Raw genomic sequence first — 27,994 nt, 5'->3', positions numbered from 1 at the left:
GATCAACACCAGTTAAGCTTCGTTGGGCCTACTTAGTACTGCGGTGGGAGACCACGCTGGAATCGTAGGTGCTGCAATTATTTTTGCTGGGTCCCTGAGCAGGTTACCCTACACACGTGCCTATCTACGCCGCCAACGGTATCAGGGCCAGTCAATGTATTCACAGGTGCTTGTACACTAGAGCCTCCAGCTCGCCGAAGCCAAAGTACGTCGACGGGTCGCCGAACGGCAAGACCTGCGCGCCGTAGAACACGCCCAGCTTGTTCTCGCGGTCGATAAAGTAAAACAGGTTGGTCAAGCCAGACCAGTTGACCGAGCCCGCAGGGCGGCCGCTAGGGGCCGGCTTGAGCAGCTTCATGAACGAGATGGCCCAGCCGTTGCGCGAGCCGTCGGACGGGGTCGGGATCGACATGTTCGGGTCGAGCGGGGTGATGTCCGGCATCGGAATGCCCTCGACCTGGTCCTCCCAAGCCTTGTCGATGGTCTCCTTCTTGAGCACGCGCGCGCCCGAATCGGCCAGGCCGTCGTTCAGGAACATGCGGATGAACTTGGAGTAGTCGCCGACGGTGCCGTACAAGCCGTGGCCGCCGTTGTGGGTCTCGAGCGCGTCGCCCTGCTTGAGCACGTAGCTGGGGTCCGCGCTCAGCAGACCGGTCTCGGGGCTGCGGCGGTGCACGGTCACGAGCCGGGCCTTCATCTCCGGCGTCATCTGGAACGAGGTCGAGTTCATGCCGAGCGGCGCAAACACGTACTTCTTCATGACGGCGTCGAGGCTCATGCCGCGGATGGCCTCGATGATCAGGCCCATCCAGTCCATGTTGATGCCGTAGTGCCACTCGGAGCCGGGGTCGAACAGCAGCGGGTAGCCCGTGATGTACGTCATCAGGCCGCTGTCAATTCCCGGGTACCCGTGCTCCTTGTGCAGGCGCGAGTAGACCTGCGGCTCCTGGAACTCGTACGAGAACCCGGCAGTGTGCGACAGGAGCATGCGCGGCGTGATGGCCGTCTTGGGCTCGCGCAGCACCGGCTTGCCGGCCTCGTCCCACTTGTCAAAGACCTTGACCGTGCCGATCAACGGCAGGTACTCGGCCGCGGGCTTGTCGAGATCGAGCAGGCCCTCCTCGACGAGCTGGAGCGCGCACACGGCCGTGATGGCCTTGGTCGTCGAGAAAAAGCAGAACGTCGAGTCGGGCGTGATAGTCTCGGTATCGCCCAGCTTGCGCACGCCGGCTGCGCCCGTGTAGACATCGCCATTGGCATCCGTCACGGTGACCACGAGGCCAGGCACGACGGTCTTGAGGTCGTCGCCGCCCGTCAGGTCGGCCAGGAGCTTGTCGGCAGCAGTCTTGAAGGTCTCGTCGAAAGGCATTGTGTTGAACGGCAGCCGGATGGGGCTTTGCCGGGCGCCCAGTGGGTTTATACCATCCTAGGGCTTAATAAGTTTACGGGCCTATTACTGGTATTGGCTTAATAATCCCGTACGCTTAACAATGCGGTGCTTAACAATGGTCTGTAGCGATGTGGGGCAACAGTAATCAACAGGGGTTGCGCGCTGAGGAGAACTGCATGTGGAATACCCCACCATGGACCTCCCATCAGTAAGCACGGCCGGGAGGCATCATCATGTAAGCACGGCTGGGACCACGCATAAAATGCCATTGTGCGGAAGCACCCGGCGGCCAATGCGTGCGCTGAGGAAAAACTAATGCAAAAAAAATTGCAGCACCTACGATTCCAGCGTGGTCTCCCACCGCAGTACTAAGTAGGCCCAACGAAGCTTAACTGGTGTTGATCGGACGGGGAACTGTGTTTTCTTCGTGGTATGGCCGCAACTGAAAGATAACTTGACCCACTCACTATATACCGTTTAATGTTACTACAAACGGCTAGCCGTTACGCTGCGGCGGAAGCCTGTATATGTGAACACCGGTTTATGTTTCAACATCTGCCGTTGTAGTATAGTGGTTAGTACAGTTCGTTGTGGCCGAACAGACCTAAGTTCGATTCTTGGCAACGGCAATTTTTTTGCACTCCGGCCACTCTACTGATCTGGTCGTCCTCTGAAGCACTCACTCTTGCCCAGTACTTTAACGCAATCTGCGGTCATAGGGATATTGCTCCTGAGCCCATCCTGAGCCCATCCTGAGCCCATCCTGAGCCCATCCTGAGCCCATCCTGAGCCCATCCTGAGCCCATCCTGAGCCCCATGATGAAAAATTCCAGTCTTGTCTCCAAGCTGGACCTACGCGGCCACACAAAGCTCAAAGGACGAGCGTAAATAACATTCAAAAGTACTACAGACAGACAACACGCATTACAACGTTCATATTCAGACCTCGTGCACGTGCGCAGACACCTTCTCCTTCTTCTCGGTCTCCTCGTCCAGGCTTTCCACGTCGGCCGCGGCCAGGACCACCGGCAGACCCAGCTCGTTGAGCACGAGATTGTTCTTGCGGTGGTACCAGCGAATGTGGTAGCGGAACAGCAGCACGGCAATGATGTGCAGGCCGTAGAACAGGATCGAAAACTGGTAGCCGTACTTGTAGTGCGGCGCGTCCTGCGTGGGGTACAGCAAAACTGCAGGTTAGTAAGGTTTAATTACAGGTTGGGAGCTCGCTAACTTACGCGGAAGCCAAGCGCTCATGGTGTAGCTGATGACATTGCCAAACGCAATGATCATGCTGCGCAGCTCGGTGTTGTCCTGGAAGCTCTCTGTGATCCAGGTCTGGGGTCAGCGGGCCCGGGCGGGGACTTACGATAATCAGGGGCTGAGAAGCACCGGCGCTCGGGATCAGGTTCGCAAACAGAAGCACCCCGAACGGCAGGTGCCAGATCGACAGCAGGATGCCGCCGATGATGCCAAACACGGAGCCCACGATCGCGAACGGCCAGCGGCTGCCAGTGCGGTCCGAGATGGCCGGCCACACGTAGGCAGCGATGACGGCCAGGCCGTTGCCGGCGGTCGGAATCAGGTTGACCTGCTCGACCGACAGATTCGGCAGCGAGCTCAGCCAGAGGTTGAAGTAGCCCGTGTACGAGGCAAAGTAGTTGCCCGTGTACGGGATCGCCGACAGGTAGATGGTCGGGCGCAGGAAAATGGCGCGGACCCGGTCGAGCGTGAGCCGCTGCTGGGGCGCCCGGCCGATGGCGGCCATGCGGCGGATGCCGTACTCGCGCTCCCACGGCTTGAGCCAGAGCGCGCGGGTGGTCGTCGGGAAGTCGGGGATGCAGAAAAAGCCGAGGACGGCGATGGGCAGGGTGATGACGCCGTCGAAGATGAACATCCACCGCCAGGCCGCCAGGCCGCCGGTTCCGTTCATGGTCGCGTACAGGCCGGCCATGAGGTAGCTCGAGAACATGGACGCCATGGAGCTCGACATCTCGAAGAGCGCGACGCGCTTGGCGAGCTCCTCCGGGCAGTACCAGCTGCCGAGCAGGACCTGGAACGACGGGAACGCGGACGACTCAAAGAAGCCCGTCAGGAAGCGGATGCCGTAGATCATGCGCGCGTTCTTGGCGGACGCGATGACCATGGTCAGCACGCCCCAGATCAGCTCGCACAGCGGGATCCAGTACGACGGCCGGATCCGGTTGATGACGAACTGGTTGGGGATCGAGCCGCTGAGGTAGCCCATGTTGAACAGCGTGTTGAACAGGTTGCGCTCCTGGCCAAACAGTTTGAGCTGGCGTCAGCGCGCCCGCGCACACACTTACGTCGGCCTTCATGCCGGACACGTACGCGTTCGAGAAGTTCTGCTGGTCGAGCGACTTGACGATGTACGACAGCAGCGAGTACGCGAAGATGTAGAAGTCGATCTTCTGGAGGTAGTGCCGCTTGACGGGCGGGTGCGCCCACGAGTCCCAGAACTTGTGGAGAAACACCCGCCAGCGCGGGGGCACGTAGCCCTCGACGTCGAGCGGGAGCTCGATCTGCTCGCCGGAGTGGCCGGTGACGATCTCGGTGCGGTAGTCGCTGAGCTTGAACCCCATTTTGGTGGCCAGGAGCAGGCGGCGGGCGGGCTTTTAAGGCCGCCGGGGCGGCGTACGGCCGGGGCGGCGTACGGGCACGGGGCGCGGGCAGCCGTGCGGGCAGCTGCGCGGGGGCGGCGACGGCCGCGGGCGTTGCGGGCTCGTGTTCGGGTCGTCGCCAAGGCGAGCCTATCGGGCTCTTGGCCGCGTGTCAGGGCGGCGCAGTAGCGCGGCGGGCTCTGGATTGAGCCGATATGGCGCACGATTGCGCGAACCGCGCGCGGACGCCGCAGCGACAGCGGCGAAGGCGCCAAGCATGCAGGCTACGTATCGGCTTGGCTGCCACGCGAGCCCTTGGCGGCGCGTCGGGAGTTCCGGGGGCGGCGGCGCAGGGCCGCGGCAGCGCGGGCGACGGCGCACGCGCACGGACGGCGGGCGGCCGCAGCGGCGGCGAGCGCGCCGGGCGAGACGGCGCGCCGCACGGGCGAGCCGCACGGGCGCGCCGCACGTGCCGCGGTTTAAGGTTATCCACGGCGATGTCACCATTTAAGCTTTCAGCTCGTAAGCGAGCTACCAGACTACCGACTGGCGCAGCCCAGCACTCCGGGCCGGACCAGGGGAACGGCGCGTACCATTAGCCCATGTATTCACGTATTGTACACCGTCCCAGCGCGCCGGGTCTAGTTCCCAAACGGCAGGTTGTCCGGAAACCGGATGAACTCCATGCCCATGCCCACCTCCAGGTCCATGCCCAGGTCCGAGGCCACGGACGAGCCCGCGTCGGCCATGGTGGCCATCGCCGCCGGCTTGCCCGCAAACGAGTAGGCCGGCGCGGCCTTGGCCGCGGCGCTAGCCGCGCTGGTGCTGGCGTCGTACTGGAAGTTGTACTCGTTGATGTCGGAGCTCGACAGCGTCGACATGCCCTGCAGGATGTCCAGCAGCTCGAACTGGACCGTCGACAGCTCGGCCTGGGTGCCCGGCGTGCGGCCGACGGTGAAGAGCGAGGACATGTTGGGGATGAACGCGGCCCGCGTCGCCGGCGAGAACCCGCCCGAGAGCGCCGTCTGCGGGCGGCTGGACAGCGCCGGCTTGGCAGGCAGCTTAGTGTCTTGGATGATGGACGACAGGTTCATGTCGAACGGCAGCGACGCTGACTCAGTCGGCAGCGGCTCGGGTGGCGGCTGCAGCTCGTGCGTCGACAGCGCGGCCATGGCCGAGCTAGTCATGTCGACCGGAAACGAGCGGTGGTCGCCGTAGAGCGCCGCAAACGACGCGTACGCCGGCGCGGGCGGCTCCGGCACCGGCTCCGGCGCCGGCGACGGGCTCTTGAGCGCGGCCAGCTCGACGCGGGCGCGCTTCTGGCCCCGCACGGACTCGTCCGACTCGACCGTCATGTTCAGGAACGACTCAAACATGTCGCGGAACCGGCCGGACGACGGCCAGCGCTCGGCGATGATGTACAGCACGGTCGAGCACGCGCGGATGTCGGACAGGAACTGCGGGTCCAGCACGGACGGGTCCTTGGTGTAGCAGTAGATCATGGTGATGCCGGCCATGAAGGACGCCTGCAGCGCCAGAAACGAGTACGACACGTTCTTGAGGTGCTTGTGCAGCCGCTTGTAGATCTGGCACAGCTGGCCGGACGACTGCAGGCACAGCTTGAACAGCGGCGAGTCCGGCTGCAGCGACGGCAGCTTGGGCACGAGCAGCAGCCGGATGCACACGTGGTAGTTGAGCATGTACATCTCCAGGCAGTTGTACATCTGCGGCGACTCCATGGTCGTGATGGGCGCGATCATCGGCGACTGCTCGACCGCGTCGCGCCAGTCGTTGAGCTCGGCCAGCAGCTCGTCGAACGTGCGGTCGCCGGGCAGCTCGGTCTTGTCGACCCGGTAGATCTTGCGCGAGATCTTGGACGAGATGCGCTTGATCTTCATGACGAAGAGCGCGGGCGTGACGTCCGTGATGTCTGTGTCGCGCGCGCCGCGGGCGGCCGCCCGGAACTCGTCCTCGTCGAAGATGTCCTCGTTGACGTTGGCCGGCAGCTCGACGTCGATGTCGCGGTCCGCGATCGAGAACGGCCGGCCGAGCGTGACGCACACGCTGCGCTCGAGCACGTACAGGCTCCAGAAGATGCGCCGGCGCCGCTGGTCCTCGATCAGGCTGTCGGGGCAGGCCACCTTGCGGTGCAGGCCGGCCTCGACGCACAGCCGGACGACGAAGCCCGTGAGATGCCTGCGTCAGCGCGCCCGCGCGCCCACTTACCAGATGCCCGGGCCGCTGGGCGACCGCAGCTGGTACACGGCCAGCAGGAGCAGGTTCTCGATCGACTCGAGCAGCGGCGAGTCCTCGAGGAGGTCCAGGTGGCGGATGGCCTCGTTGTAGTACGTCTCGGGCGGGATGTACATGTACCGCTCGCTCAGCTGCAGGTACCGCGCGCCGATCGCGTAGATCATGTGCAGCCGGAACCACTTGGTCTTGACCGCGTGGTCGTGGTCCTTCTGCGAGCCCTTGACGACCGGCGGCGGCCGCGGGCCGCCGTCCGTGGGCGTCCGCGACGGCGGCGGGTTGCTCGGCGAGTAGTACGTCGGCGTGGCGGCCGACGGCGTGGCCGTGGCCGGCGTGGACGCCGGCGACGACGACGAGACCGAGTTGGGCGTGTTGCCGGCGAGCGACGGCAGGCCGCCGCTGTAGAGCTCGGGCGGCGAGCCCGAGAGCGAGTGCGGCAGGCGGTGGAAGGGCGGGACGTCGAGGTGGCCGGACGGGCGCGGCTCGGGCGCGGGCGGCGGCCGCGGCGACCGCGACGCGTCCGAGACCGAGACCGAGGGCGTGCTGTAGGCGGCGGGCTTGGCCGGACCGGCGGCAGGCGCGGCCCGGTCCTGCGTCGGCGCGCCCGCGTCCGGCGCCGGCTTCGCCGCGCCGTCGCCCTGGTACAGCCGCAGAATCTCCTCGGCGAGCTCGTCGCGGTCGTCGTTCCACTGCAGGATGTCGCGCTTGTACAGGAAGATGTACCGCAGGTGCACGCCCTGGAAGTACGCGCCCAGCAGCCGCTGGGCCACGTACGACGACGGCAGCAGGTCCGCCAGCGTCTTGCGGTCGTAGCGCAGGCACGGCCGCGGCGGCCCCGGCGGCTTGGCGTCCGGCGCGCCGTTCCGCAGCGGCGCCGCGCTCGTGTCCTCGTTGTCGAGGTCCATGTACGTGTTCCGGCCCTTGCCCGGGTCCGTCAGGTTGTACATCGGCAGCGACAGCGACCGCGGCAGGACCTGGCTGTAGATGGCGGCCTGGACGAGCTTGGTGAGCGTGAAGCCCGAGGACGAGCCCACGTACTGCGCCGCGTGGTTGGTCGACGGCGGCTCGGACACGTCCAGGAAGTCGCGCGCCACGCTGTCCTCGGTCACCGAGCGCACGAGCTGCAGCGACGACCGGCGCGAGTCGGCCTCGGCGTCGTCGTCGCGGTCGTCGCGCGCCGGCGGCGTCCACGCCGGGTTGGCGCGCAGCGCGGCCTCGGCGGCCTGCAGCTCCCGCTCGGGGATCAGCGCGCGCAGGACCTCGACGTGCTTCTCGAGCGAGTGCACGTAGCTGGCGTCAGCGGCGCGGGCGACGGACGTACCTGGCCGGGTAGGTGTTCTCCTTGGAGATGCACTCGGCGCCGGCTTTGGCGCAGTTGGTGCACTTTGGAAAGACGTTGTCGCACTTTTGCTTGCGGGCCTTGCAGCGCGAGCACGCGGCGATGGAGCGGATGCGCTTGGCCGGCGGCGGGCCGTCGCCGCGGTCCTCGAACTTGGTCTCGGACTGCATCGCGGGCGGCTGCGCAGAATTTTCGCGGCCGGCGGGCGCGGCTGAAACGGCGGTCGGTGGGCAGGCGGCGGCGGGCGGCGGGCGGGACGGGCGGCAGGAGGAGGCGCCCAGCGGCAGAGCGCGGCCGGCGGCAGGCAGGCGGCAGGCAGGGCGCGGGCACGCGGGCGGCGATTCGGGGCCGGAGTGTGTGGACGGCTGGCGGGTTCGGGGCCGGGGTGTTCGGGCAGCGTGCGGCGGGACTCGATGGCGGCAGACGCACACGACAGATCTCTAGGGCCGTTCAGAGCAGCGGGTCGACCATTGCGCCGGAGACGGACGACGCGATATCGAGTGAAAGCACGACAGTGAAGCACAGACTCGAGCACGAGCGACCGCTAGATACCGAGCGCAGACGCTATGGCGGGCTACCGGCCGGCCACCGAGATAGAGAGCGCGCTAGTCCCAGGCGGGCAGGTGAGCTGCCCACCGTGGCCGCCCTGATAGCGGGCGCGTTAATTTCGGGCCCGAACCGGCAAAGACGAGCCCTAATCTCTCCGGCGCTAGCCGCAGCGGGCGTGGCGCGCGGCCGGCGGCCGTACGGGCGACAGGCGGCCAGGGCCCGGCAACGGCGGCGCCGCAGGGCGTGCGGCGCGCGCTTGCATATCGCCCGCCCGCTCGCCGACCCCACCAGGCAACATGAAGGACCCGACGACAAACAAGCTCATCAGCGCCTGGCTGGCGCTGTCGACGGCGGTGTGCGCCTGGGTAGGTGGCCGTGCGCGCGCGCTGACCGCAGGATGCCTCGTTCCTGCTCCTCCGGCCGCACTCGATGCCGGGCGGCGCGCTGGCGTTCTTCTGGCTGCCGTACGACATCTACCTGAAGTTCGACCTGTCGTACGGGCTCGAGCACACGAACGGCTTTGTGCCGGCCCAGGCCGTGGGCAACCTGATTGAGTGCGCGCTGTGCGTGGCCTACCTGTACCTGGTCTACGGGGTGGGGACGGCGGCGGCGCGGCACCACGCCGTGCTGGTGGGCGTGGCCGCGACGCTGATGACGGGCTACAAGACCGTGCTGTTTGTGCTCCAGGAGTACTTTGCCGAGTAAGTGGAGCGAGGGGCGGGCTGACGCAGCTTCTCGTCGATCGCGCACAACCCGACGGCGGACATCCTGCTGCAGTGGGTGTTTCCGCAGACGGTGTTCATTGTGGTGCCGTTCTACCTGACGCACATCCTGGGGGACTACGCGCTGCGCCGGATGGCGGTTGCGGACGTGGCGGACGCCGCGAAGAAGGAGTAGGGACCGATGCGGTGGCAAGCCGGTGCGGACGGCGGCGCCCCGCTTCCGGCGGACTGGAATACATGCGTTGCCGCGACGTGATCTGTGACCGGTGTGACCGAGCGTAGACGGGGCGGGCGCGTTCTAGACGCGGCCGTGCGGCCGTGCGGCCGTGCGGCGAGCGGCCGTGCGGCGAGCGGCCGGCGGCGCGCCTGGGCGGCCCTGAGCCGAGCCGCAGACGGCGGACGGGCCGGAGATTGCGCCGCCGGGGGGCCGGGCGCGCGGACCGCGGCACGGGCGCTTGATCCGGCGGGCGGCGCCGGGCTGTGGCGGGCGGCGCTGTGGCGGCAGCTGCTGCAGGACCCGGCACGGTGGTGCAGGAGTGCCGGCCCGGCCGGCCGGTATCTGCACGGTGGCTGCGCTGCGCGCGGCGTGCAGTGCGGCTGCCGGCGTGCAGCCGCAGGGGCCGGGGTGGACGGCGATGGCGGCGGCAGCGGCGGCGCGCGGGCGCGAGCGGCGGCGATGGCGACGAGCGGCGGGCTGCGCCAATCGGGCGGCCGCGCGCCCGCGGCCACGCGCCCGCGGCCACGCGGCCACGCGCCCACGCGCCCACGCCGCACCGCGCCGCGCCGCGGCCACTGGCGGCCCTGCGCCCGCCCGCGCCCGCCCTCCGCCGCCCTCCGCCACGCGTGACCGACGCGTGAATCAGCGAGCCCCCCTTACCAGCCGGCCTGCATGGGCATGCATGGCCCTGCAAGCACTACCGTCAGCCGCAGCCCAAACCGCACGTCCAGGCGCGCCCGCAAGCGCATAAAATGCATTTCGCGCGCGCTAGCGCTGCAATAAATGCCGATCCGGTCAATAACAAACATCTGCAGCGTCGGGCAGCGTCCCGACCAATCCCGCACCCGCGTCAACGCGTCCGCAAACCTTAACCTGCGTCGCCAAGCCCAAGCCGGCATATGCACCGCACTACATGCATGTTTGCCCCTACCGCCGCGCGACCGCAAAACACAACAAGAACATGCCGCCGTCGGGTCGCACTACGCATGCCCAAACCGGGACGTGCCCTTGCTCTGGCTCACGCGCGCTTGCCGTCCCCGGCTAGCGCCATGCGCGCGGCCCGAAACGCGCGGTAGCGGGCGCGCTCCCGCGTCGTGCCTCGTGCCTTGCGCCCTTGGTCCTGCGCTACCTCCCACGGCTCCGCCGGTGTCCACTAGCCGCTCACCTGCCGACTAGTGTTCATATCCACGTTGACTATTACCACGGTGCCGTGGCGCCGTATGCACTCCCGCCCTAGCCAGCAGCAACCCGGTTGAACGTCGGCGGCTCCTGGTTTGGCGAGTCTCTACGTCTACCGTCTCACTCGATCGCGACTCCTGGACACTCCACGCCCGCTCCAAGCCATCCATCGAGCCGGACCCGCCGTCCTTTGGCCCTCCTCCAGCACCCGCCGACGGCCGTCCGCCGCCGCAGCCCCGCAGCGCCCGCCCCGCCAGGCGCAGAACCGACCGGCCGGCGTCCAGCGGCCACGGTCACAACACAGCCTCCGGTCCGGCGTCGTCAGCCCGCACCGCACGGCCCGCCCCGCCGCCCTCCGGCAGCCCCCGAGCCCGCGTGCGCGGCCCCGCGGCCCAGCGACCGGTATCGGCGCAGCCACCAACAGCCAGGAGCGCAGGCCCCCGTGCGCTGCCGCACGCCTCGCCTGCCGGCCGACCCGCCGATTGGAAAGCCACGGCCGCGGTCGCGACCAGCCGCGTGCTGTGACAACAGACCCCGCGGTCGTATATAACGAGCGGGCCCCCGACTGCCGCGCCCCTGCCCGCGCCCGCCATGCCGACGTCGCTCTACACCCCCTCGAACGCGTTCATGGACCCCGGTCCGGCGCCGGCGCCGCCGGTGCGGCCGACCATCACCAAGATGCACACGCTCCCGGCGAGCTTCCCGACGGTGCCAGGTGAGTGCGCGCGCGCGCGGCGCTGACGGCAGCCGCGCCCGCGGCCAGGGCCGCGCTCAAGCACGGCTGGGCCAACGTCAAGGAGGACGGCCTGCGGTCGTTCATCTGGGCGAAGCGGTACCTGGTGCTGTACGACTCGTCGCTCGACATCTGCAAGACCGAGGGCGGGTCGCCGACGTCGATCGTGCCGCTGTCGACGGTGACGAACGTGAACCGGGTCGAGCTCAAGCCGTACTGCTTTGAGATCACGCGCGCGCCGGGCATGAAGTCGCTCTTCCTGTCGGTCAAGAACGACGCCGAGCTCTACTCGTGGATGGACGAGATCTACGGCGTAAGTGGCGCGCGGGGCGCGCTGACGGCAGCGGTGCCCGCTGATGGGCGTGTCGAGCCCGACCAACTTCACGCACAAGGTCCACGTCGGGTTCGACCCGAACTCGGGCAGCTTCACGGGCCTGCCGGACACGTGGGCGAAGCTGCTGAACGCGTCGGCCATCACGCGCGACGACTACGCCAAGAACCCCCAGGCCGTGATCGAGGTGCTCGAGTTCTACTCGGACATCAAGGCGCGCGAGCAGGAGGAGCTCGGCGTGGGCATCGCGACGAGCAGCGGCCCGGCGGCGGCGCACGTGCCGCCGCCGATCACGACCGCGACAGGCACGGCGGGCTTCAGCGCGCTGCCGTCGCCCGGCACGCTGGCCAAGGCGTCGTCCGCCGGCCTGCCGCGGACCATGGCCTACAACGAGTGGTCGCCGACGGCGTACGTTCCCGGTCGCATCGCGCCCATCTCTTCCCCGGTGGCCAAGAACCTGACCGAGTCGTCTAGCAAGCGCAGCAACGAGAAGCTCTACCAGAAGGAGCGCGAGAAGGAGAACGACCTGATCGGCAACAACGGCATCCCGAACCCGATCGCGACGTCGGTCGCGCGCGACGACCGCGACAAGGACAAGAGCTTCACGCCGCACCGCGCGGCGCCGCCGACGCCCAAGGCGCTGCCGGCCTCTGGTAACCACTCGGCGGGCTCGGCCACGGCCGGCCCGGACCCGCCGCAGCGGCACCCGCTGCACCATAGCAACTCGGCAGGCAGCATCCGGCCGCTGCAGTACAAGACGGCGAACAAGCCGGCGGCGGTCGAGCCGAAGGCGCACCGCAACCCGGTGCCGCTGGCGCCGGCGCGGCCGGCGCCGCCGGCGCCGCTGCGCATCGCGCAGCCGGTGCTGGACCGGATCAACACGAAGCCGCCGCCGCTGTCGCCGACGACGAAGCAGCTGGTGCAGCCGCTGGTGCAGCCGCTGCACCACGTGCAGCGCGACGCCGACAAGCAGAGCCAGCTGCAGGCCCAGGCGCAGATGCAGCAGCAGCTGCAGGCACAGCAGCTGCAGGCGCAGCAGCTGCAGGTCCAGCAGCAGCAGGCGCAGCTGCAGAAGCTCCAGGCCAAGCAGGTCCAGGATCAGAAGGCGCAGCAGCTGCACGCGCAGCAGCTGGAGCAGCAGCGGCTGGCGCAGCAGGCGCAGCACTCGCAGGCGCAGCAGGCCGCGCAGGCCGCGCACGCGCAGGCGGCGGCGGCGGCCGGGCTCAAGCCCAAGCTGCCGCCCGCGCCGGCGGTGCCGGCCGACGCGGCCGCGCCGACGCGGTCGCGGTCGCAGACGCGGCACGAGCGCAAGGAGGCCGAGCGGCGGGCGTCGGACCTCAAGAACAAGCAGATCCTCGAGCGGCTGCGGGCGGTGGTCTCGCCCGGCGACCCCACGCCGCTGTACGAGGACCTCAACAAGGTCGGCCAGGGCGCGTCCGGCAGCGTGTACGTGGCCGCGCCCACGCAGCAGCGCATGCGCGCGCGGCACAGCCGGGTGGCCATCAAGCAGATGAACCTGCTCGTGCAGCCGCGCAAGGAGCTCATCGTCAACGAGATCCTGGTGATGAAGGAGTCGCAGCACCCCAACATCGTCAACTACCTCGACGCGTACATCTGCGGCACGTCGGACCTCTGGGTGATCATGGAGTACATGGAGGGCGGCGCGCTCACGGACATCATCGAGAGCCACACGCTGAGCGAGCCGCAGATCTCGACGATCTGTCTCGAGACGTGCAAGGGCCTGCACCACCTGCACGGCAAGAACATCATCCACCGGGACATCAAGAGCGACAACATCCTGCTGGACGCGTACGGCCACGTCAAGATCACGGACTTTGGCTTCTGCGCCAAGCTCACGGACCCCAACAACAAGCGCGAGACCATGGTCGGCACGCCGTACTGGATGGCGCCCGAGGTCGTCAAGCAGAAGGAGTACGGCGCCAAGGTCGACATCTGGTCGCTCGGCATCATGGCCATCGAGATGATCGAGTCCGAGCCGCCGTACCTGAACGAGGAGCCGCTCAAGGCGCTGTACCTGATCGCCACCAACGGCACGCCCAAGCTCAAGCGCCCGGACCAGCTCAGTAAGGAGATCAAGAACTTCCTGAGCGTGTGCCTGTGCGTGGACGTGTCGCTGCGCGCGACCGCGAGCGACCTGCTCGCCCACGACTTTCTTCAAAACGGCTGCAGCCTGTTGGACATTGCAAGCCTGGTAAAAAGCAAATGAGGACGATACGGCAAGAGTTCTATGGAGTTCGTTACATCAGTTTAATATGTTTATTTTTTGGTCGATACATCGCAATATCGTGTTCTTGTCTGTTATGTTTAGGAATGCATGGATGCGCGGATCGCGACGGAATCGATACTGATGGCCCACGAGCGCGCCAGCCGTTCGTCTTTGATTTGAGTACGTTATATATGTCTTGCGAGCCAGCGGTGATGTCACATAGTTATGCGTTTGTGAGACGTGCGCCGGCCCGGCGCCGCCCGGCGCCGGCCGCCTACGTGTACGCGCCCATGTCGGTCGGCGCCTTGGCCTTGTAGGCGATGATGGCGTTGGTGAAGAGCGCCGACAGCCGGTCGGTGTTGGTGTCCAGCAGGGTGTTGGTGGCCAGCAGCGTCTTGCACACCCGCTCCACGACCTGCCGGTCCTCCTCGGCGTAGATCCACAGGCCCCACACGTCCGACTGCCCGTCCGACGGCGCCTCGTCGTGCCAGCCGTCGACGGCGCCGGGCGGCGTGCGCACCATCAGGAAGTCGTCCATGCGCTCGATGTCGGTCGCGCGATCGAGCGGCAGCAGGAAGTTCTTGAGCGAGAACCGGTTGATGATGGCCATGGCGTGGCCGGGCCCGCCGGCCTCGTTGCGCGAGTAGATGAAGAGGACGCCCTGGCAGGGCAGCTTGTCCCATTTGCCCTGGCCGGGCTCGAACTTGTAGAGCACGACGTGCGACGACTTGAACTTGATGTCGGCCAGATGGGGGTCGAACTTGTGCAGGACGGCGCGGTTGAGGTACTCGGTGGACTCGGCCGTGATGGCGGCGGCGGCCGCGGCCGCGGCCTTGCTTGCGGTCTTCTTGGCCATGGTGCGGGCGGAGAGGCGCGCGGCGAGAAGGAGTACCCGCGGCGTTACCCGGCGCGCGCCGCGCCGCCGCCAAAAATCTGCCTCGGGAGGGAGTCGAACCCACGACCTTGAGATTATGAGACTCACGCTTTAACCAACTAAGCCACCAAGGCCGTCCACGTCTGCAGAGCCCGCGCTCGCCCTGAGTGCCGCCGCCGCGCTAGCGCCGGCGCGCCACGCCCGTTTCGGCAAGCGTGCGCAGCCGTCGCCTCGCCGCGCGCATTTCCACGCTGTTGGGAGCAACTATACAGCCTGTTGCGGCGCAGTTTCCTGTTCGCTCCAGCACCCGCACGCCGCTAGCCCCAAACAGCTAGGCCCCCGGACACACTCCTGCCGCCGGCGTCTGCAAACATCAACGTCGGCTGTGCTAAAGGGTGAGTCTCAATGTTTGCGTGGCTCACACGAACCAGGAGCACCAGTGTCCCCAGCGATCGCAATCGGCTCAGCAAGCGCGAGCCATCGACGTCACCGGCGGCCATCGCGAGCAGAGATCGGGCCCGCGAGGAGCGAATTGGTACGTACGGGCGCGGCGGCGCGACGCGGGCGGCGCGGTGCGGCCGCGGCCGCGGCCGGCCACGGCCGCGCCGCCGCCGCCGTCGCGCGGGCAGCGCCGCCGGCTGCCGCCATTGCCGGCTGGGCGCGGCCGGCCGATCCGCAGGCGCTGATGGACAGGGGCCGATTCCACGAGTCAGCGGCGCGAGGCTCAGGCGCAGCAGCCAAGCGGCGGAAGCGGCCGGAAGCCGCGGAACACAGCCCGCACAGCGTAGGCGAGCGGCAGGCGCACGCACAGGGCACACGCGGGCCCCGCGCGCGATCCGAAGCCGGCAGCGCACGCGGCATGCAGCGCAGCGATCCCGCAGGCGCCCGACACGCGACCATGAAGTCGGTCTCGCTGCGGACGTCGACGCACAGCCTGACGTTCTTCGCCGCCGACAGCGGCGAGACGGGCGCGCGCGCAATCCCCTACTACATCCTCGAGCACAAGGACAAGGTCGGGTTCGTGTCGTCCACGGACCTCACGATCGAGGACAAGCTCGTGATCCGGCAGGATGACGGCAGCAGCGGCGAGCTCACGCTGACGCTGCGCGGCGAGAACATCGGCACGGTCGACCAGGCCGCGGTGTCGGAGCTGGCCGAGTTCGTGGCCGGCTGGCGCAGCGCGCTGGCGCAGCTGGAGGAGAAGATGCACCTCAAGCAGGTGCACGAGTTCGACGACCCGCTCAACTCGGACTACATGGCGTCGCGGCTGGCGCAGGAGCGCGACCTGTACGTGGAGGAGCGCACGATCCAGGTGCGGCTGGTGACGTGGAACCTGCACGGCGACGCCATCACGGAGCCGCTCGACCGGCTGTTCGAGGGCGCGGGCGCGCGGCCGGCGCTGTACGTCTTCGGGCTGCAGGAGGCGGACCCGCTGACGCCGGCGACGCTGTCGACGAACCGGGCCACGCTGGACCGGTGGAAGAAGGCGATGCTGGACGCGCTGGGGCCGACGTACGTGGTCGCGGCGTCGTCGGAGCTGCTGGGGATGATCCTGCTGCTGGTGGCCGAGCAGGACATCGCGTCGCAGATGAGCGACATGGAGATGTCCACGGCCGGCACGGGCGTGCTGGGGTACTGGGGCAACAAGGGCGGCGTGTCGCTGCGGTTCAACCTGGCGCGGAACCCGGCCGCGGACATGGCCGGCGTCGAGATCGGCATCGTCAACATGCACCTGTCGGCCGGCAACGCGGCCGGGTCGGTGGAGCGGCGCAAGTGGGAGGTCAGCGAGCTGGACCGCCGGCTGAACCTGCCCGTGTTCAACGGGCGGCTGTTCCGCAAGCAGCGCAACGGCGGCAAGAACCGCAACGAGCTGCTGTTTGAGAACGGCGACCTGCTGGACGAGCTGGACGAGCGCAACCTGCTGCCGGACGTGGACGAGGACGACGAGGGCGCGGCGGGCGGCCCGACGCGGCGCACGAAGCTGGCGCGGCGGCTCAGCCGCGCGATCAAGTCGCCGACGCTGCGCACGGCCGGCTTCGGCGAGCGCGCGCGCAGCGGCCCGGCCAGCCCGGACATGCCGGCCGTGCCCGAGGACGACGCGCTCGCGCGCCACGGGCACAGCACGGCGTCGTCGGCCGCGTCGGGCGCGACCGACGCCGACGGCTCGTCCAGCGCCACGTTCTCGTCCGCGGTCAGCACCACGAGCAGCACGTCGGCCGTGACGCTCAACAACGACAACGTGGGCCCCGAGAAGGACATCAACGCCATCGTCTTCGCGCTCGGCGACCTCAACTACCGGCTGTCCATGGACCGCGACGAGATCATCAAGCAGGTCGACAAGCGCAACTACGACCAGCTGCTGTCGTGGGACCAGCTCCGGCACGAGATGAAGGAGGGCACGCTCTTCGTGGGCTTCGTCGAGGGCGACGTCGCGTTCGCGCCGTCGTACAAGTACGACCTCGGCGGCCACGTCTTCGACAGCAGCGAGAAGAAGCGCGCGCCGGCGTACACGGACCGCATCCTCTACACGCCGTACCCGAGCCTGTCGCAGCTCGAGTACCGGTCGCACATGGGCTTTGTGCAGTCGGACCACAAGCCGGTGGTGTCCACGTTCGCGCTGCGGCTCGAGCTGATCAACTTCGACAAGCGCGCGGCGATCGTCAAGAACCTGCTGCACGAGATGGACTCGAAGGAGAACGCGTCGCGGCCGCGGGTCGACGTCGAGAAGACCGAGGTCGTGTGCGCGGACCTGCGCGTGATGGAGGTCGTCGAGGAGTCGCTCAAGTTCAAGAACACGGGCACGACGCCGGTGAGCTGGGAGATCGTGCTGCTGGAGAACGCGCGGCTGCGGTTCATGACGTCCGCGGGCAGGCTGCTGCCGGGCGCGACGCAGTACATCCACTTCTCGTTCACGGCCGAGCCGCGGATGCTGGACCTGAGCGAGATCTTCATCCTGCGGATCCACAACGCCCAGGACTACTTCATCTCGGTCATCGCCAACGTGCTGCCGTCGTGCTTCGGCGCGTCGGTGGACGAGCTGGTGCACAAGCCGGCGGGCATGCGGTCGCCCGAGACGTCGCCGACGCCGGTGGCGAGCGTGCCGCGGGAGCTGTGGAAGTGCGTGGACTACCTGGGCTCGCGGATAGTGGTAAGTGGACGGGCGGGCGCGCTGACGGCAGCCGAACGTGTTCCAGGTGGCCGGCGACGAGATGCTGGGCAAGCTCGTGCGCGAGTGGCTGGACAACGGCGAGGACTTTGAGGTCCAGCTGCTGGACTCGATGCCCGAGTCGCGCGGCGTGCACGCGGTGGCGGAGCAGCTGCTGATGTTCCTGCGGCTGCTGGAGGACGGCGTGGTGCCGGAGACGGCCTACGCGGTCGTGGCCAAGGGCCGGGCGGGCGTGCCGGCCATTCTGGAGGCGCTGCCGCGCGTGAACGCGAACGCGCTGATCTACGTGTCGTCGTTTGTGCGCGAGGTCGTCCAGAAGGGCGCGGACCTGGACGCGATCGTGGCCATCTTCGACGAGGCGCTGGTGCGCACGCCGGCGGACCAGCGGCGGAGCTCGCGGGCGCGGGCGCGGCGGCGCGAGTTCCTGCGCGCGCTCATCATGGCGTAGTAGAGTGAATTGAGTCTAAAACATGCATCCGAAGCCTCGTAGCCGACCAAACGCCGAACCCAAACTTTTGGCGCCGCAGGGGGTGCGGCTCGCGCCGCACGGCGTGCGGCGCTGTCACGTGTGCGCGTGCGGCTCACGCCGGCGGCCCGCCCAGCGTCGTGCCGCGCCCGGTCGCCGGCAGCTGCGGCGCGTCGCGCGCAGCCTCCTCGGCCGCGGCCGCGGCCTCCTTGGCCTCGGCCGCCTGCAGCGCGGCCAGCCGCTCCTGGCGCTTGACCTGCGACCGCGACACCTCGTCCACTGTCGTCAGCACGGCCCCGGCGCACACGTACCCTCCATCTCGCCGTCGGCCGCCAGCAGGCCCGCCTCGCGCAGGCGCTGCAGCGTGTACCGGGCGTTGCGCTCCTTCTTGAGCGCCCGCTTCTTGGTGATCGCGCGGGTGTGCGTGACCGCGTTGGCCGAGACCTTGGCCCGGTGCGCGGACTTGTACGCGCCCTTGACGGACTTGCGCGCCTGCAGCTGCGTCAGCTTGGGCTTGTTGATCGAGTTGCGATTCGGCATGCTGGTGATCTGGCTGGTGCGCTGGCGGGACAAATTTTTTTGAGGCGGCTGGCCGGGCCCTAACCCGCCCGCAAATTTTTTCCAGGCCCTGTGCAGCGTTGGCGCACATATGCGGCGCAGGCAAGCCCACAAAGTTGGTGGACTTGGTCCACTAACCGTCCACTAACCGTCCACTAACCACACAAACCTGGTGGATTTCAAGCACACAGGACAAAAAAAAGAAAAAAAAAATTTCTTTCCTTTCTTCTTTCTTCCTCATACAGCTCGCTGAACAGGACCAGAAACACCAGGCTCAGGATCTTCGGAACGGAATCGAAGACTGACAGGGATATCGGCAGCGGCAGACCACACACGAAGCGTGATTGCTCAGAAATCGAATCGCGCAGCGCAGATCTAGTACACAATGGTTTCGGCATCCAAGCTCAAGAGACAGGCCAAGAAGGCTGAGGCAGAGTCGAGCAAGGGCAGCAAGAGCGCGGGATCGACCGCGTCGACCGCGGCCACGTCCGTTGACGGCGAGTCTGAGGGGGCGACCGCGGCCGCGCAGGAGCTGGCCAAGCTCAAGCTGCAGGAGGACAAGTTCGGCGTGTCGGACCGCGTGACGACGGGCGTGCTGTCATCGCTGGAGACGTCGCGCGACATCAAGGTAGGCTGCGCGGTGGATCGGACTGACGGCAGATTACGTCGCTCTCGCTGGTGTTCCACGGCAAGGTGCTCATCCAGGACTCGACGCTCGAGCTCAACTACGGCCGGCGGTACGGCCTGCTCGGCGAGAACGGCTGCGGCAAGTCGACGTTCATGCGCGCGCTGGCGGCGCGCGAGTTCCCCGTGCCGGAGGCGATCGACGTGTACCTGCTGAACGAGCCGGCCGAGGCCACGACGCTGTCGGCGCTCGAGTACGTCGTGCGCCAGGCCGAGAACGAGCTCAAGCGGCTGGAGTCGCTGGCCGAGGAGATCCTCGAGAAGGAGGGCCCGGAGTCGGTGGTGCTGGAGGACATCTACGAGCGCATTGAGGCCATGGACCCGTCCACGTTCGAGATGCGCGCGTCGCTGATCCTGCGCGGTCTGGGCTTCACGGCCAAGACCATCACCAAGCACACGCGCGACATGTCCGGCGGCTGGCGGATGCGCGTCGCGCTGGCCAAGGCGCTCTTCGTCAAGCCGTCGCTGCTCCTGCTCGACGACCCGACCGCGCATCTGGACCTGGAGGCCTGTGTGTGGCTCGAGGAGTACCTCAAGCGCTTCGACCGCATCCTGGTCCTCGTCTCGCACTCGCAGGACTTCCTGAACGGCGTCTGCAGCAACATGATCGACATGCGCCTCAAGAAGCTGATGCTGTACGGCGGAAACTACGACTCGTACATCAAGACCCGGTCCGAGCTCGAGACCAACCAGATGAAGGCCTACAACAAGCAGCAGGAGGAGATCGCGCACATCAAGAAGTTCATCGCGTCGGCGGGCACGTACGCCAACCTGGTGCGGCAGGCCAAGTCGCGCCAGAAGATCCTCGACAAGATGGAGGCCGACGGCTTCATCGAGAAGGTCGTGCCCGACAAGGTGTTTTCGTTCCGCTTCGCCGACGTCGAGAAGCTGCCGCCGCCCGTGCTGTCGTTCGACGACGTCTCGTTCTCGTACTCGGGCAACCTCGAGGACAACCTCTACGAGCACCTCGACTTTGGCGTCGACATGGACTCGCGTATCGCGCTGGTCGGCCCGAACGGTGTCGGCAAGTCGACGCTGCTCAACATCATGACCGGCAAGCTGCAGCCGACCAACGGCCGCGTGCAGCGCCACACACATCTCAAGCTCGGCGTGTACTCGCAGCACTCGGCCGACCAGCTCGACCTGCGCAAGTCGGCGCTCGAGTTCGTGCGCGACAAGTACCCGGCCATCTCGCAGGACTACCAGTTCTGGCGCCAGCAGCTCGGCCGGTACGGTCTCACGGGCGAGGGCCAGACCGCGACCATGGCCACGCTGTCCGAGGGCCAGCGCTCGCGTGTCGTGTTTGCGCTGCTCGCGATCGAGAACCCGAACATGATCCTGCTGGACGAGCCCACGAACGGTCTCGACATCCCCACGATCGACTCGCTTGCCGAGGCCATCAACGAGTTCGAGGGCGGCGTCGTGGTCGTCTCGCACGACTTCCGCCTGCTCGACAAGATTGCCAAGGACATCTTCGTGTGCCAGAACAAGACGACGACCCGGTGGGAGGGCAGCATCACCGAGTACAAGAACTCGCTGGCCAAGAAGGTCATCCTGAACTAGGGCGTTGGGATACGGTGTGGGTTAAAACAGATGATATTAGATGTGCTCGTCTGAACAAAATAAATGCTTCCAAAAACCTTTGCGCGTGCGCATGCGTATCCGTCCTGTGTATGCTACCAATCCCAATGCTGGGCACGCCGGCTGCCGGGGGCGCCGTGGCTGTGCGATGACGTGAGTGTGGCTGTGGCTGAGGCCGTGCGGTCTGTGCGGCTCGGCGGCCGCTGTGCGGCGCGCGGCTCATGCACGTCGTGCGGCTCAAGCATGTCGTGCGGCTCATGCATGTCGTGCGGCTCGTGCGGCTCGTGCGGCGACCGCCGCCCGTCGTCCGCCCGTCCGCCCGGTCACACCAGGTGCTGCCGGCACCGCGCACACCGCGTGTGCCGGCACTTGGGGCACACCGGCGACGGCCGCATGTCTGTGTAGACCGGGTGCGCGCAGTGGCAGCACTCCCACAGGTACACCACTGGCGCAGGTGCGCGCGCTGACGGCCGACGGCTACGTCGGCTGCGAGAAGAAGGAGCAGGGGCAAGAGAAGGCATCGGTGCGAATCAGTCTTTGATCTGTGCGTATGAGCAGCTGTGACTCGGGGCCGCCGGGGTTATATATTCGATCTCGCTCAGTCACAGCGCCAGGCACAGGCCGGGCAGCAGCCTGCGGGCGCAGCCCCCCGGGCGCGCTCGGCAGCAGTAGCGAGGCGCCTGCTGGCGCTCGCGCGATGCGTGGACCACCCTTGGCCGCTGACCGCCTGACGATGTAGATCGATCAAGCCCCGATGGGTAAGCGAACGCCTGCATTGGGACTAGCCGTGGCTGTGATCCAGGTCCAAGCGCGCCCAGGTATCGAGACTGGGCCACGCTGCGCCTCGGGGTCCGGCGCATACGCCGGCCGGCGGGCGGCCGATGAGTGAGGAGAACGGTTAGGGCGCACGGTGCCCGGCCGCGGGGCGTTTGGCGACAGGGCTGTGAGCTGAGATGAGATGTAGCCACAGTGCCCGCTTAAAATAGATCTTAGTGCGTCTGCCCGCATGAGTCCCACCAACGAACAGGGCAGGGCGCCGGGTCGCCCGGCCGCTGCCGGCGGCTGGCCAGACGGCCTGTCGATGCTGCGACGGCCGCGCGGGGGACGGCCGTGGCCGCCGACGGCCTCGCGCGCCCCGCCGCTGCCCGTGGATCGCGCAGAACTGGGCACCGGCCGCCGCAAAGCGTGTTCAGAGAGACCTACGGCTGCCCAGTCGGGCTAGCGCCAGCGGTTCCGCCGGAGCCAGCACCGATTACGTCAAGGGCGGGCTCACGCGGACAGCGCGCCGGCGTGCGTCTGCCAGACGCGCTGGGGCAGAAACTCTTGGCCACTGCCTGCCGGCTGGCCTGCAGGCCGGAGCCCGATAAGATGGCCGGCAGAGCTGCCGAAGGTGTGTCATGGAGCAGGCGGTAGACCGCGCTAACGCGAAAGCGGGAAGGCGGCGACCGGCCTCGAGTTCCGTTCTCTGGCAGCCCCAGCGGCCGTCGCCCTCGCGACGGCCGCGACAGCGCTGGGTTGGGCACGGCGACGAGGGTCTGGTCAAAAGCTGGCACGCCATGATATATATCACCGCCGGCCGTGCGGCCGCCGTCGTCGCCGTGGGCGGCAAAGGGCGTCGCAGAAGGCCGCGATGCCGTGCGACCGAACGGCTCCAGGGCCTGCCTGTTCAGAGACGGCGGCTGCTGCCGGCGTATGCACGGCGGCGGCGCTATAGGCCGTAGAGGGCACTGCCTCGACGCTGCAGAGCACGCTGCCGATGCCCGACCCGGTCTTGTGGTCGCTGGACATGCATACGCTAGCCGGCGTGCCGCGCATAAGTCGGCGACTCGAAAGCCGTGCAGGCCATGTGGCCGCGCACGGCACGGCAGCCCGGTGACGCCGCACACGGCTCGGCGGTTCGGCGGCTGGAGGCGCGCCTGAACGGCCGCCGGCGGCGCGTGGCGCGACGAGGGCGCGGACGATAGCCGGGCGATAGTGGTCTACAGGCTCGGCTGGCGGCTCGGCTGGAGCTCGGCACCGGCTGAACCGGGCGGCGCGAGCGAGATCGCCCCTGATCGCCGCGGCTTCTAGACGAGGGTGTTCCTGGCTGCTAGCCGGGTCGGTGCTGGCTGGATCGGCGGGAGGATGAGTCCTGGGGCGCAGCAGGGCCGCTGTTCGCGCTGCGCCGCGGCGCGAACTTTGGCGGAGCGAACGCTGGGGCGCAGCTGCGGCGCAGCGGCTAAATATATATGTCTAAATATATCGGTGCGCCACAGGGGGCGGCGGGGCGTGCGGCGGGGGCGGTGCGCGGCGGGGGCGGTGCGCGCGGTGCGGCGCGTCGCCGGCGCGCACGTGACTACTCACGTGACCGCGCGTGCCCCGCCGCGCCGCGCGCCCACCGCGGCCCACCGCGCGGTATCTCCGCAAACGCCGGTGCGGCAGTCCCGTGGCCGGAGCTGCTTGATAGCTCACGTACCCCGGACCACGCCGCCGGATGCCCGATCGGGACTTCCGGCCCTAGCGGATCACAGTCTACAAGCGGGCACGTCACTATCGAAGCCGTCATCGATGCATCGTCCTCGCTACGCGGCGCACAGTGACGCCGGTGTAGATAACGGCGCTGCATCGAAGACTCATCGAAGGGCGAGGGCAGCAAAGTGGGCACATGCAGACGTCACATTGACGGATCGGTTATCGCTACAGCTTGAGCTTTTCGTACTTGTGGAATCGCTCGTCATAGCCGGCCTGCTCGCTCATGTGGCCTAGGGTTAGCCGTGCAGACAGTATACATACTCAGCTGGAAGCACTTGGAGCAGTAGAGGTAGTTGGAGTCGTCGTCGCGCTCGCATCCGCGGCACCGGAACTGCACGTCGTCCGAGCACATGCAGCAGCCGAGCTCGGCGTCGTCGAGCAGCTTGCGGCTGTAGCCGGACGTGGGCACGGACGGCAGCGGCGCGGGCAGCGACGGCGCCGTGGGCAGCGCCGGCACGGGCGCAGGGGGGAGCTGGAGAGCGGCCAGCCTGGAGACGAGGTCGGCCGAGGGCTCGTCGGCGTCGGTGCCGTTGGCGGCCTCGAGGGCGGCCTCGGCGGCGAGCTGGGCGACGATGGCGTCGACGTCCGAGGGCGGGTCCGCGGCCGGGTCGGCGCCGTCGGCCGGCGCGGGCGCGCCGGCCGCATCGCGCGCCTCTTCCATGGCGGCCGCGGCCAGCTGCTGGCTGACGATGGCGGCCGCCTCGAGCTCGTCGGGGTCGTCAGCCTCAGCGTCAGCCGCAGCGTCAGCCTCCCCCTCCCCATCGGCGTTCTCCGTCCCCTCGGCCGCGTCCCGCAGGTACTCGGGCACACCGTCCGTCAGCTGCCCCGATTCGTGCAGCAGCGCGGCGATCGCCGCCGGGTCGAGCTCGTCCGTGCGCGCGGTCGTGCGCTGGTCCTGGCGTCAGCGGGGCCGCCATCCACGCACCTTCAGCTCGGTCGCCAGCGCGCGGATGTCGCCATCAAAGCCGTCGCCTTCGTCCAGCGCCTGGCGGAACACGGCGTCGACGGCCTCGTCGGCCGCGGCCGGCTCGGCGGCGGCCGCCGCCGCCGTCGGCGACGTCGTCGCAAACGCCGGCCGGTTGAAGATCCGCGCAAACCGCGCGTTCAGGTCGCCCGCCGCAGCGGGTCTGCGGTCAGCTCGGCCGCGCGCGCACTCACGTCGGCAGGTTCGCCACCGACAGCGACGAAAACCGCGCGAGCAGGTCGTCGTGGGGGGGCGGGTCGTCGGCCATGAGGTCTACGGTGTTGGGAGAAACAGTGGATTACTATGGACGGGTATCGGTCTCCGGCGGCATCGTCTGGTATCGGTTCGGCCGCGGCTCGCTACTCGGCCGGCTCGTCGCCGAGCGACGCCGAGCCGAGGATCATGATCGCGCTGCGCACGGCGTCGATGCACGACACGACCTCGGCGCGCACGCCCTCGATCTCGCCCTGCTTGGCGCGCACCCACTCGAGGCGCGTCTTGAGTCTGCGGTCAGCGGGCCCGGCGCGCACGTACCGCTTGCGGCTGCGCATGTTGTCGAACTGTGCGGCGGCCTTGGACCAGGCGAGGGCGTCCTGCGGTCAGCGCCTGTCAGCCGCACGCCGTGCGGCGCACTCACGTCCGCGAACGCCTTGAACTCGGCGTACAGCTGGCGCTGCTCCTCCTGGTAGTGCACCATGACGTGCCGGTACTCGTCGTAGACGACCGAGTCGTCGAACGGCGGCACGTGTGCCAGGATCTCCTTGGTCTCGCGGTCGGCCATGCTGGCGGGCGCGACGCGCGCGCGGCGAGGATATAGGCCGGCAGGCCCTAACCCCGCGCTTGATAGGTCACAGGTGACTAAGCCGTTCCCTGGTATGACTCAGCGCCACCGTATCGCCCGCCCCCCCGCCGCACACAGACACACTGGCGGCCCTCAAGATATCCACGCGGCGGGCGCGGTGCGGGGTCTGCGAGCGCGAGCCCGAGGCCTCGTCGCCGCGCTCGGAGCTTGTCTGCCCGCGCTGCGTGGCACAGGTGACCCTGACGGACGTGGTGTCGCAGATCAAGCTGGACGGCGAGCTGGGCGGGCTGCGCACGCAGATCGCAGCCGCGCTCGGCAGCGACGAGAGCGCGCACCGGCAGCGGGTCGCGCGCGTGCGCATGCGCGGGCTCGAGGTGGCCGAGCTGCGCGACCGGCTGGAAAGCAGCCGCGCGGCGCTGGCGGCCGCGCGCGAGGCCAAGGCCGCGGCCGAGCAGCGGGTGCTCGAGCGGCGGCGCCGGCTGCGCATCACGGCGAACGCGCTGCGGAACGCGCACCAGCTGCAGATCAAGGACGTGTGCGCGAGCATCGAGCGCAACCGCGCGCGCGTGGAGGGCCTGAACGCCCGCGTGGCCAAGGCGCGGACCGCGCTGTGCCTCAAGGCGGCCGAGGAGCTGCAGCTGAAGCGGCGGCGACGGCGCGGGCGCCGCGAGGACGGCGACGAGCGGCCGGCGAGCCGTGACCGGCCGTCGAGCCGCGAGCGGCCGGCCGGCGACCGCGCGACGACGTCGTCGGACGTCTACGTCGGCGGCATCGTCGTGCCCAACCTGGGCGAGCTCCACCGGTACGTGCACACGGCGCTGGCGCGGTCGTTCGACAAGACGTGCCAGCTGGTCGTGCTGCTGGCGACGTACCTGGACGTGCAGCTGCCGTACGAAATTCTGCTGCCGCGGCGGCCCGCGGCGGCGGCGCCGACGGCGCTGGCGACTGCGTCCGCGTCGATCTCGCAGTCGATCTCGTCGCTGTCGTCGTTCGCGCGCGGGCTGACCCGTGCGCCGCCGGCCGAGCCCGAGAGCCCGCGGCGGCGGGCGGCCGCACACACGTCGATCCGGCGGCGGACGCGCGGCTCGGCGGCGCGGCCGCTGTCGCTGCGCGAGCCGATCCGCGTGCTCATGCAGCGCGACGCCAACGTGCGCGAGGTCGAGGCGTTCCTGGAAGCGGTCGCGCTGCTGGCGTTCGACGTGGCGTTCCTGGCGGCGACACAGGGCGTGCCCGTGGACGACGCCGAGACGGCCCTGCAGCTCGGCGACACGCTGTGGCGCATGCTCTACGAGGGCCGTGGCGTCGGGTCCACCGAGTGGATGTGGCCGCGCGCCGGCGCAGACGCCGCGCCGCGGGCGGTGGGCGTCGAGCTGCGCGACATCGTGGACCTGCTCAAGGAGCGCAACATGGGCGCCGACGGCACCGTGGTCGGCACGGACTGGCAGATCGTCGAGGCCGAGGACGAGGTCGACGATGAGACATACAACCTGATCACGCTAAGCGCTGAGACATGACAGCCGTTGGCGGCTGGCCGCAGCGCCGCGCAATCTCGATGAAACAGCAAGGAGGACGGCGACGCGACGGCGGCCACGCGGCCGCCGTTGGCCGCAGGCGGGCCGAGGGCCGGGCCACATGCGAGCCACGCGGCGCGGATCAGGGCTCGGCGGTGACCCGCAGGGCCTAGGCCGCCCGCGGCCTCGGCAGATCCATGTTCGTGGATCCGAACTACGGGCCACAACGGTGTCAGCCGCAGCGCCGAGGTCCACCCCCTCTCCGATGAGGGCCACCGTTATGGCTTCCAAGTCTGACAGGTAATTTAACGGGCCGCGTCGGACGTCCCAAAGCGGCGTAGGCGGCCAGGTGCGGCTAGCGCGCCAATAATGTAATTAAACGTCCTCTTCCTGACAACGGTTGCCTAGCTGGTCCCAACAGGCAGGCCGGCGGCGGCGTGGTGTGGATCGGGCAGCAGCGACGGCGGCGGCTGGGCCTGCCCGGGGCCGCGGACGACGGCACAGGCGTCGCGCGGCGGGGCGGCTGTGCGCGCCGTTGCGGCGCGCCGCGTCGCGTGACACATATGCCCCTCGGGACCGCCGCGCCCCATGCGCTGTTTGCGGCTTTGCGCAGGCTACGCAATGCACCCCTGGCTGGCCTGGGCGCGACCCAGGACTGCGGCGCACGGCTGAGCTCCACGGCGTTCGCTCCTGCCCACGGCCGGCTCGCCGGCCCGGCCGCGCCGCGGGCGCAACGGGCGCGGTCCGCGCGCCACCGCGCCACGCACGGCCACGTTGTTGCCACGAGCCGCGCCACGCCGCGCCACTCTCCGCGCCGCCTAACCAGTTCCTGATTCGTGCATTGGTGGTCTAGCGAGATGCATCTCGCTGTCTGCATCCAGCTAGCGCAGAATGCTCTGCGCCCAGTTGGGGCTAAAGACTGGCTGAAACCTTCGTCGTGCCAAACCTAGGCCACTCTGGGCCTGGTGCGAGCTCCGTGCTGCATTAGCTGTGCGCTAATGCCCGGTTACGTCGCGGCTAGCATGTCCCGGTGACCCTCTGGGAATGGTGGCGCTCTGGCTGCCTGACGCCTAACCTCCGGGCATTGTCCTCGCGGCCAAGCCAGGACGGTGCCAGAAATCCCTTTACTCCTGGCCCGGTCGACGTGGCCTACCCAGAGGCCCCAACGAGCGGCCCTAGTCCGCCGGCAGGCGCCCGCGCGACAGGCCAGTGGCTGCCGCGCCAAGCCCCTCGCGGCAAGCGTACGTGGCCGCGGACGTCACCGCCGCACGTTGCCGGCCGCAGCCCCCGGCACGGCGGCCGCGGCCCTGGTTGGCCCGGCG

General features: G+C 68.4%; 13 protein-coding genes and 2 non-coding genes across 15 annotated transcripts; 6 read left to right on the top strand and 9 right to left on the bottom strand.

The window, feature by feature from the left end:
- Positions 1-141: 141 nt before the first annotated feature.
- Positions 142-1,787, bottom strand: V1510DRAFT_413966 (serine hydrolase). Its single transcript, XM_066933323.1, has one exon. It carries the CDS (start codon positions 1,367-1,369, stop codon positions 161-163), a length of 1,209 nt encoding a protein of 402 aa, XP_066790151.1. The 5' UTR covers positions 1,370-1,787; the 3' UTR covers positions 142-160.
- Positions 1,788-1,947: 160 nt separating this feature from the next.
- On the top strand, positions 1,948-2,019 carry V1510DRAFT_t81. The gene has a single exon. It is a non-coding gene; the product is annotated as a tRNA-His (tRNA).
- Positions 2,020-2,119: 100 nt separating this feature from the next.
- Positions 2,120-3,985, bottom strand: V1510DRAFT_413965 (major facilitator superfamily domain-containing protein). Its single transcript, XM_066933322.1, has 4 exons — positions 3,715-3,985; positions 2,757-3,683; positions 2,626-2,725; positions 2,120-2,577 (listed from the first exon to the last, which is right to left on the bottom strand). The coding sequence occupies exons 1-4, from the start codon at positions 3,724-3,726 to the stop codon at positions 2,330-2,332; spliced, it is 1,287 nt and encodes a 428-aa protein (XP_066790150.1). The 5' UTR covers positions 3,727-3,985; the 3' UTR covers positions 2,120-2,329.
- Positions 3,986-4,649: 664 nt separating this feature from the next.
- On the bottom strand, positions 4,650-7,767 carry V1510DRAFT_362579 (fungal-specific transcription factor domain-containing protein; the record flags this gene model as incomplete). Its single annotated transcript, XM_066931097.1, has 5 exons — positions 4,650-5,187; positions 5,290-6,204; positions 6,235-6,665; positions 6,786-7,548; positions 7,580-7,767. 5 exons carry the CDS (start codon positions 7,765-7,767, stop codon positions 4,650-4,652), a joined length of 2,835 nt encoding a protein of 944 aa, XP_066790149.1.
- A 675-nt stretch (positions 7,768-8,442) lies between these two features.
- V1510DRAFT_413958 (uncharacterized protein) lies at positions 8,443-9,131 on the top strand (the record flags this gene model as incomplete). Its single annotated transcript, XM_066933321.1, has 3 exons — positions 8,443-8,511; positions 8,543-8,847; positions 8,878-9,131. 3 exons carry the CDS (start codon positions 8,443-8,445, stop codon positions 9,041-9,043), a joined length of 540 nt encoding a protein of 179 aa, XP_066790148.1. The 3' UTR covers positions 9,044-9,131.
- Positions 9,132-10,197: 1,066 nt separating this feature from the next.
- On the bottom strand, positions 10,198-12,213 carry V1510DRAFT_413954 (uncharacterized protein). The gene is made up of 3 exons (XM_066933320.1): positions 11,342-12,213; positions 11,012-11,310; positions 10,198-10,979 (listed from the first exon to the last, which is right to left on the bottom strand). Exons 1-3 carry the CDS (start codon positions 12,044-12,046, stop codon positions 10,586-10,588), a joined length of 1,398 nt encoding a protein of 465 aa, XP_066790147.1. The 5' UTR covers positions 12,047-12,213; the 3' UTR covers positions 10,198-10,585.
- Positions 12,214-12,613: 400 nt separating this feature from the next.
- Positions 12,614-13,793, top strand: V1510DRAFT_413953 (Pkinase-domain-containing protein). The gene has a single exon (XM_066933319.1). It carries the CDS (start codon positions 12,803-12,805, stop codon positions 13,553-13,555), a length of 753 nt encoding a protein of 250 aa, XP_066790146.1. The 5' UTR covers positions 12,614-12,802; the 3' UTR covers positions 13,556-13,793.
- On the bottom strand, positions 13,553-14,409 carry V1510DRAFT_413952 (uncharacterized protein). The gene has a single exon (XM_066933318.1). The coding sequence runs from the start codon at positions 14,163-14,165 to the stop codon at positions 13,830-13,832; it is 336 nt and encodes a 111-aa protein (XP_066790145.1). The 5' UTR covers positions 14,166-14,409; the 3' UTR covers positions 13,553-13,829.
- Positions 14,410-14,489: 80 nt separating this feature from the next.
- V1510DRAFT_t77 lies at positions 14,490-14,563 on the bottom strand. The gene has a single exon. It is a non-coding gene; the product is annotated as a tRNA-Met (tRNA).
- Positions 14,564-14,828: 265 nt separating this feature from the next.
- On the top strand, positions 14,829-18,043 carry V1510DRAFT_391857 (Endonuclease/exonuclease/phosphatase; the record flags this gene model as incomplete). Its single annotated transcript, XM_066931783.1, has 4 exons — positions 14,829-14,964; positions 15,123-16,439; positions 16,551-17,577; positions 17,609-18,043. The coding sequence occupies exons 2-4, from the start codon at positions 15,289-15,291 to the stop codon at positions 18,041-18,043; spliced, it is 2,613 nt and encodes an 870-aa protein (XP_066790144.1). The 5' UTR covers positions 14,829-14,964; positions 15,123-15,288.
- Positions 18,033-18,623, bottom strand: V1510DRAFT_429219 (uncharacterized protein). The gene is made up of 2 exons (XM_066935306.1): positions 18,373-18,623; positions 18,033-18,340 (listed from the first exon to the last, which is right to left on the bottom strand). The coding sequence occupies exons 1-2, from the start codon at positions 18,599-18,601 to the stop codon at positions 18,177-18,179; spliced, it is 393 nt and encodes a 130-aa protein (XP_066790143.1). The 5' UTR covers positions 18,602-18,623; the 3' UTR covers positions 18,033-18,176.
- A 167-nt stretch (positions 18,624-18,790) lies between these two features.
- Positions 18,791-21,060, top strand: V1510DRAFT_413945 (P-loop containing nucleoside triphosphate hydrolase protein; the record flags this gene model as incomplete). The annotated part of the gene is made up of 2 exons (XM_066933317.1): positions 18,791-19,247; positions 19,280-21,060. Coding segments are annotated over exons 1-2 (1,825 nt in total), but the record flags the coding sequence as incomplete, so codon positions are not given.
- Positions 21,061-23,251: 2,191 nt separating this feature from the next.
- Positions 23,252-24,627, bottom strand: V1510DRAFT_443067 (uncharacterized protein; the record flags this gene model as incomplete). The annotated part of the gene is made up of 4 exons (XM_066935657.1): positions 23,252-23,625; positions 23,657-24,290; positions 24,321-24,522; positions 24,554-24,627. The coding sequence occupies 4 exons, from the start codon at positions 24,625-24,627 to the stop codon at positions 23,561-23,563; spliced, it is 975 nt and encodes a 324-aa protein (XP_066790141.1). The 3' UTR covers positions 23,252-23,560.
- V1510DRAFT_429217 (uncharacterized protein) lies at positions 24,554-25,239 on the bottom strand. Its single transcript, XM_066935305.1, has 3 exons — positions 24,997-25,239; positions 24,894-24,952; positions 24,554-24,863 (listed from the first exon to the last, which is right to left on the bottom strand). The coding sequence occupies exons 1-3, from the start codon at positions 25,138-25,140 to the stop codon at positions 24,719-24,721; spliced, it is 348 nt and encodes a 115-aa protein (XP_066790140.1). The 5' UTR covers positions 25,141-25,239; the 3' UTR covers positions 24,554-24,718.
- Positions 25,235-26,762, top strand: V1510DRAFT_443065 (UV radiation resistance protein/autophagy-related protein 14; the record flags this gene model as incomplete). The annotated part of the gene is made up of 2 exons (XM_066935656.1): positions 25,235-25,250; positions 25,279-26,762. The coding sequence occupies 2 exons, from the start codon at positions 25,235-25,237 to the stop codon at positions 26,673-26,675; spliced, it is 1,413 nt and encodes a 470-aa protein (XP_066790139.1). The 3' UTR covers positions 26,676-26,762.
- Positions 26,763-27,994: the final 1,232 nt, after the last annotated feature.

The sequence above is a fragment of the Dipodascopsis tothii genome (assembly GCF_038497935.1).
Source record: "Dipodascopsis tothii strain CBS 759.85 unplaced genomic scaffold V1510scaffold_8, whole genome shotgun sequence".
NCBI classification, from domain to species: Eukaryota; Fungi; Ascomycota; class Lipomycetes; order Lipomycetales; family Lipomycetaceae; genus Neoaidaea; species Neoaidaea tothii.
This window is presented reverse-complemented; position numbering and strand designations above follow the sequence as displayed.